This window comes from Pterocles gutturalis, unplaced genomic scaffold (assembly GCF_000699245.1).
Source record: "Pterocles gutturalis isolate BGI_N339 unplaced genomic scaffold, ASM69924v1 scaffold8766, whole genome shotgun sequence".
Classification (NCBI taxonomy): domain Eukaryota; kingdom Metazoa; phylum Chordata; class Aves; order Pterocliformes; family Pteroclidae; genus Pterocles; species Pterocles gutturalis.
This window is the reverse complement of record NW_010102994.1, coordinates 75049-82576: the sequence shown is the minus strand read 5'-3', so window position 1 is coordinate 82576 and position 7528 is coordinate 75049. Positions and strand designations below refer to the sequence as shown.

Here is a 7528-nt window from a genome sequence, read left to right as displayed (position 1 = left end):
CTCTTTCCATGTGAGAAACCTTGATTGCTAAAGGAAGGCTTTTCTCATTTAAAATGTGCACATTACTCACAGGAAACTGGTTATCTCTTTATTTACATGGAAACTGACTGCCCAACACAAAATAATATCAATTACTGCAAATGTAATTTCAAGTGCTGGATCTTTCTAACCCTTTAAAATCCTTTTGAATTTTGACTTTGACAACTCAGCCTTTGTAACACAGCCTTTGTAATCTGCAGAAAGTGAGTTTTAGTGTTCTCACAGTTTGTACAATGATACCTTCATCTCTGGATTTTTTTTAATTGTGCTCTTTTAGAGCCTTAAAAATAATATTTTATTTCCCATCATGATTGTCCTTTTCCATTTAGACTAAAATGATCTTTTCTCTGCTCCCTGTTGGTTTCTTATGATGGAGAAACTGGCACTGCAGGGACATATGCACTCGTTTATTTATCAAAAATAAAATTCCCAGCAGTGTTCTGGGAATGAAGTTTATTAGTAAGTGTATACTCCCTTAGCTGTCATTGGATGATTGTCATTGATGTAAAGCAGCAAAATTAATTAGGAATTTTTAATATACAAAAGCTCTTTTTAATATCCAAGCCTCAAATATTAAATTCCTTTAAATAATAAGAAAGAAAATGCTTGCTGGATGGGCTTTTATCTAATGAGAGCTAATCACCAGGTCAGGAAAGTCACTTCACTGAGCACTGATAGTTAATCCCCAAAGCAATGTTACTGCAGTCCAAAGTGAGGACCCGGTACTTCTTGTTCAGCAAGAGGATTAGAAGAAAGTACGGTCTTTTTTGGTTTGATCACGTTTGTGTTGAAATGCCCATTCCTGCAAAAACCAACTTGAGATGAAACTTCAGACACCAGATCCTGGATCAAGGTGAGGCAAAGCTTGGTGACTTTGAGCAGTCACTGTCTTGCAGCTCAGAGGGAATTAACCCTCCAACAACATTGTGTATTTGAGATACTTCTGCAGTCCTCGATGCTGTCCATCGCCAGAGGCAAAATGACTTCTGGAATAAATAGATCTAATTAAAACTTGAAGCTCTAGATGTCATTGGGTTGATATTACGACAGCTTTCCTGTACCTGCTGAAGCAGAAAATAGCTGTTTAAATCTATCGTAGTTAATCCAAAGCATTCAAAGGAGGCAGGCCAACAGAAGATTATGATCCTGCCACTCCCTCCTGTTAAATAGCACCGCATCACCATACATCAGACAAACTGGGGTTTTGGAGATCTGCAGGAATCTGATGGGAAGCCTCTCCCTTGCATGCAGATGAAACACTGCAGAGCGAGGCAGCGGGCTCTGAAGGACTTGGCAGGTTCTGGAAGCCAGTGTGATCCACTGGGTCACACCCCTGTGCCAGGCAGCAGCTCTGATATCTGAGTCTGTGCTTGCGGGGCAGCCAGCGTCCTGCTCGGCTTTGAAACAGCACCTTGTGTCTGTGCAAGGCTGTGAGTCTGTCTCCTGCTGGGCATGATGCTGGTGACTTATGTTTCCCTACTTCAAGGCTGTGCAGATAATTCAGATATTCTGTTTAATCTGATAGAATTTAGACTTTTTCACAGAATATCTAGGCAATATGAAAATAATGAATCCCCAGGCTTTAGGAGTATTCCAAGTATTGCTGCTGCCTTAGACTTACAGCTGAGTTACCTCCGTATCTGCTGACTCCTCGGGAAATCATGTCTTGCGATAAGAGGGTAAGAGTGGGTAGTGAGCGGAAGATTTAAGTATTTATCCACAACCATTGAAATCAAATTGCTCTGCAGTATAGCATGCACTGCTCTGGATATCACAGAAGTCTCCATGTTTTTATCTAGGAAGCTGAACTTATCAGAAATGTCCAGGAGCTTTTGAAAAGAACCTTGATGCAAGCTTGTAACCAGATGCGGTAAGACATTTTTCATGATACCTCAGTAGCTGATTTATATAGCCAAATAATTCCTGGCATATAGGGGTACAGTGCCCGGTGGACAAAGATCTTACCAACACCAGGCTTATAAACCACATGAATTCCATTTAAACCTGAAAAGAGGCACTCAGTGATGAAATTTTGGGATTTTTCTAGTAGGGTAAGGTAAGAGCAGAGCCATGCCCTAAAGCCATGCTTTAGATTTTCAGTCCTGGTGTATTCAGTTCTCTAATTTTTCAACACTAAACTTAAGTGCCATGAAAGTGTTATCCGGGTATCACTCTACCTTGTTGCACCTTGTGATGTATTTGTAGTATAGGTTCTTTCAAAAGAATTTATCTGCTCAAAGGACCTTTTCAAGATGAGTTTTTTTCCCACCAGATGTCAGTATGAACTCAAAATATGAAACTTCACTCTAACTTCTGTATCAGTATGGATGGTTGTTGCATTTCAAAAGGAATATTTTCTTTTAATTTACACCAAGCCCTTTGTAAGGATGTTGCCCAGATCCTAAGGTGCGTCAATATGAAGGAGTTAACTGCAGGAAACCTTGATATTTTTGTTTTAAATTTTTTTAATCTGTTCCAATTAGTGCTATTCTGACAGATAAAATGAAATCTTGTTTATAGAAAGAATGCAAAATAATTTAAGGTAGTTCTGTTACATCGATGAGAGTATGAGAGGAGTCTATGGGAATTTAGGCTTTGCCTTTTATAATTGCTTTACGATCATTTTAGTACCATTTAGTGCCATCATTTAGGATCATTGGCCAGCAGAGTCTTTTTAATTCCTTAGGCAGGAGTGACACCTTGTGTTAACAGTTGATAATGACCCCCTGTCTTTTGTAATCTGGAGTCATTCTAATTAACTGGGTGACATGTGGCTCGTTTAATTGATAAAAAAGCAGCAGTTTTAACTCTGAATATCATTGTACTTGTATCTTCCAAGGACAAATTACACTGTCTGTGTGCTACAGTGTTTGAAAGGCTGGATAAGAGGGTCTGGAGAATGATACAGGGTCACTTTATGAAGGTCTTAAATTTGAGCAGGTAGTTGTGGGAGAGAGGGGTTGGTTAGGATTTTCAAGACAGAAAGGAAAGTTTATGTTCTCATTGCTCTTTGAAAGACAAAGGCGCAGAGCCTAGCTTCACAAATTTTTCCTTTAGTTTTGTTTTGTATTGTTTTCCACTAACACTGTGCGATAATGATGACTTTTCAGATTAAATCGAGATCACAAAGAGATTTGTGAAATGGACTGGTCAGACAAAGTTGAAACGTACAACAGTGACGATAAATGTGCGCAATACAGTAACCAGAGCACCAACGTCCAGTTCCATCCCAATTCAGTGAAGTTCGAAGAAAGGTGAGTAGTTGCTGTCATTGTCTCCACAGATAACCCTGGTGAGATACAATACATCCTTTACGTTGATGAAAACTGGGATGCTGCTCTGAGTTAAAGGTGTGATTGCTGCTTCTTTGGACATACAAAGTCACGGCTAAAGCTACATGGGTGGGAAAGGCAGCGCTGCCATCTCAGCGTGGCATACCAACGGCAAAGTTGGTTTGCTGTAGGCAAACTGAGCTTGTAGAAATTTTTCTTGGAAATAATTGCCTTTATACTTCTAAAAGCTCCTCTAAATCCTATTGAGACTTACCGTTTGACATTGGCAGGCATGCCATTCTTTCGGAAAAGGCAAGTGCTGCTTGCCAGAGAGGATTACTATTACAATAATTAGTGCAACTATTGTTACTCCCCTTTCAGGCAGTGTTCATATGATGCAGCATCCCAAGTGCTTTGTAGTTCCTTCTGCTGCTTAACATGGCAAAGTATAACCAGAGATTTTGTTTCTTTTTGTTCTAAAGTAGATGCAGACTGCAAAGCTTGAATATATTCACATGTTTATTTATGCTGGTGACTTAATTGCTTGTGCTTGCACAAAAATTATGCATATACTTTTTTTGCCTTAGTATTAGGTAGAGATGGAAGAACTTCAGGTGATTTTGTATCATCTATTACTTCCCTCAGAAGTCACTAAATTAACAAGAGTTTATTAATTTGATAAAGGATCATTCTTCTTCCTTCATAGTAAGTCTAGACTGCATGCAACAGCAAAAACACATAGAGGTTGATAACACTTCTGCAGGGAGAGAACCAGCTTCAGATTGTCTTCTTAAGTGCAGCTTGAACAAAAGAGCAAAGTTCCTATTTTTATACCATTCACCTCTTCTTGCAGTGCCTCAACACCAGAGACATGGGCCAAGTTCAGTCATGACAACATCTATAGGGCAGAACGAGAAAAACTGGCTTCCGTCAATCTCCGTGCCTTGATCGACAATATTCTGCACGACGTATCTGAGGACCTGAGGAGGCAATGTGCTGCTGTTAATGAAGCGTTCGCCAAGCACTGTGAGGAGCTGGACGACACTAAACACAAACTAGAGCATAACTTGAAAAACGTAAGGGTTATTTTTTGAATGCTGGCTACAGGCATGATAGTCTCTTTTGAGATGATCAAAGTAGATTTATCCTCTAGAAAAAAAAAGTCTTCTTAGTCCAGGTCAGGTATGAACACTATTTTGTGTCAGTTTAGTATCTGATGAGAGTCTTCAGAGCTAGATTGTGGCTCCAGTTCAGCTTTTTCTGCTATCTGTTGTGCATCTCTAAACAAGAGACGGACTTAAATATGAAGAAAATGAAACGCTTTCTTCCATGTCTTGCTGAACTTAATAAACTTTAAACCGTGTGATGAAGGAGCTGATCTTTGGGCCAGGATTCCCAGGCTCACCTGGTTGCACTTTTATGGGATGAAAGCCACACTGTGCTGCAGTCCTATCAGCAGCAGCAGTTCCTGGCAAGGGACAAGAGGTGTCTTCAGCCTCTGTCCCTTCTCCAATGTGGAGCAGCTCCTACTTCTGTGTTAGGTTATTGTCATGTGGAAAAAATTGTCATTCCTTAGCACCTGAGAGCTGGGTAGACTTTATTTTGTGCATGTTTGTCAGTGGTTATGAGAAAGAAGGGATTCAGAACTTCCTGTCTTTTCCATTTTCTTCACTAATGCCAGAAATTTGTCCATTTCCAAGCTGACCACCAGTTCCCAATCTTGTTCAAAATAACTCAAATTTTTCTTGCATAGTGTACACTTCAAAATTTACACTTAAAAGCAAATCACGGAGGTGGGATGTGTTGTCAGGAGACATGGAAGAGTTTTTGAACAGGCTGCAGAATATTTTGTGCTTCCTTTTAGATGGAAGATCAGAATCTCAGTGTAGCAGTAGAAATAGAGGTCAAAACCACCTTTGTATTTCTATTTCTTCTGTATTCTGGCCAAATCTAAGCTATAACTGATTCACTAGGACCATGAACAGATGTACAGCATGGCAGAGACAATGTGTATCTTTTTTTAAACAGTTCTTTTTCTTGGAGATCCTCTTTAGGTCCTTAAGGAGATTGGAGATCAAGAAGCTAACATTGCTGCTCTCAAACAAGCGATCAAAGACAAAGAAGCCCCCATGAAAGTTGCTCAGACAAGGCTGTACAACAGGTCTTTTAGGCCCAACGTAGAGCTCTGCAGAGATGAAGCACAGTTCAGGTAAACACCATTACCCAAGTCCTCCGAGGTGTCCATTCTATTCAGAAGTGTTGTTAGACAGTTTTTGCACTTTTTATTGGCAACACATAGCCTTTAGCTTTTATTACTGGGTTTGATTCTGATATAAGTCAGAAATAATTCAACTGACTGAAATCACTGTGAGGAACATACCGTTTTAACCTAATGTATCAACAAATATAAAATCTATAGACACAACTCTGCCCTTTGCCTCTACGCTTTCTTCTCTGAACAGTGTGGTTTCTTTTTGATTTAGATGATGCAAAAAAAATCTGACAGCATGTGGATCACTTGCAACCCTCTTGCTGTTAGCACAAGTTCCCCACAAGGTGGACTGTATGCTGAATGAATGATGTTTCCAGTGCTGAGAATGTAAATGGGCTGCACATATTCACAGCCTGAGACAAGTCCTCGGTACTGCCATGCATTAGGCTGGTGGCATTTGATTTTCAGTAATAATCCCTTTTAAAACTGGAGGTCAACAAATCCCTTCCAATTAAAGGTCTGAGTGTCACATTTGTCAGTTTTGATCTCGTTATAAGCTTTGTAATTGATTCTCCTCCTTCACATTTTCCTTCCCTTAGGAAAAAGCAGGGAATCAGCTTTTGCAGGCTCACAGTGTCCCTGTAGCGGAGATGCCTGGCGTTCAGAGCCAGCGCGGTTCTCCATGCAGTGAGGAAGAGGTTATAGTTAATCCAAATGCTTTTGTGCCATCTTGGACACACTCATTTCAGGTCCTGATTCCACAAACCATCCGTGTGCAAGCTTTTCAGTATGTACATCGCCTTTAAAGGGATTTAAGGACACATGCACGACTTTTGCTGAATGGGCACATGTTTAACTGCCAGGCTTGCACTGCCTGGAGTTCCTCAGTTTCCCTAGCACACAGGGATCTTATTTTTCCAGGAAATAAAGATGAGCGTTCTCTGCAGGCAGATTGCAGTAAAGCACCTAGCCCGCACTGACTTTCCCTTGAAATGATGTGCTACTTTAAAAATGGTTTGCTGCTTTTTTAAAATGATGTGCTGCTGCTTTTTAAAAGCTTTCAAAGTAAAGACTGGTTTCTGATTTCCGGTGCAAGGATTATCTGTAATACTTCAGGTTTATAGCAGTGATCAGATATCAAAAAACAGGCTTAAAGAAATGCTGATCCAGTCAAACTGGGTGACTTATCTAACAATTTCTGTCCTATAATTCTTAGTACAAGTGCCCTACAGAGTGGGAAAAGTTGAGGATGGATAGTTCCACTGTGCTTAGTGGCAAAAAACCATTCTTGGTACTATCGAAATCATGAGAGACTTCTGTACAGAACCTGTGAAAGTGAATTCTGCTTTTCCCAAGTATGTAGGATCTCTCTGAGGTCCTTTGTTGTTGAGTATTATGATTTTATAGCTGTTGATTGTTCTCGTTACTATTCTCGTTACTATTTATTCTCGTTACTGTTCATACGTCTTTTTGAACACACTGGCTTCTGCTCATTTTTTTTTATTACTTAATGTAATTCTGTTCAGGTTGATCAGCGAAGTTGAAGAACTGACGGCGTCCATTGAATCCCTGAAGAAAAAACTGCTGGAATCTGAACAGTCTCTTACAAACCTGGAAGACACACGAATGAATTTAGAAAAAGAAATAGCTGTGAAAACAAACAGTATTTTTATTGATAGGCAAAAGTGCATGGCTCATCGCATACGCTACCCTGTTGTTCTTAAATTAGCAGGTTACTAGGAGTAATCTCTGGATTAACTATGCAAAGTCCAGAAGAAAAATGTACTCTAGAATCTTTCATATAAAATACATGGATAATACGAGACATGGAAGTACTGTATTTGTTGTTATTTTCCTCTATTTGGGTAAAAATGCTTTAGTACAATATCGTGGTGGGCTTTGCGTCTTGCCTTTAAGAGTTCAGTCCGAGTAGAGATGTTTACAGTGAGTTTAAAACACTGCGTAGAGGTAATTCAAGAATTTTTCTATATCACACATGCATGAT

At 39.7% G+C, this 7528-nt stretch overlaps 1 protein-coding gene across 1 annotated transcript in view; it reads left to right on the top strand.

The window, feature by feature from the left end:
- Positions 1–7263, top strand: part of TEKT4 (tektin 4) — a gene marked incomplete at its 5' end in the record, with an annotated part of 12508 nt that extends 5245 nt beyond the window's left edge. Inside the window, 5 exons of the mRNA XM_010086519.1 lie at positions 1839–1909; positions 3150–3293; positions 4165–4387; positions 5366–5520; positions 7050–7263. Coding sequence (XP_010084821.1) covers positions 1839–1909; positions 3150–3293; positions 4165–4387; positions 5366–5520; positions 7050–7263 — 807 coding nt within the window. The remainder of the gene's footprint in view (positions 1–1838; positions 1910–3149; positions 3294–4164; positions 4388–5365; positions 5521–7049) is intronic.
- Between the last annotated feature and the right edge of the window lie 265 nt (positions 7264–7528).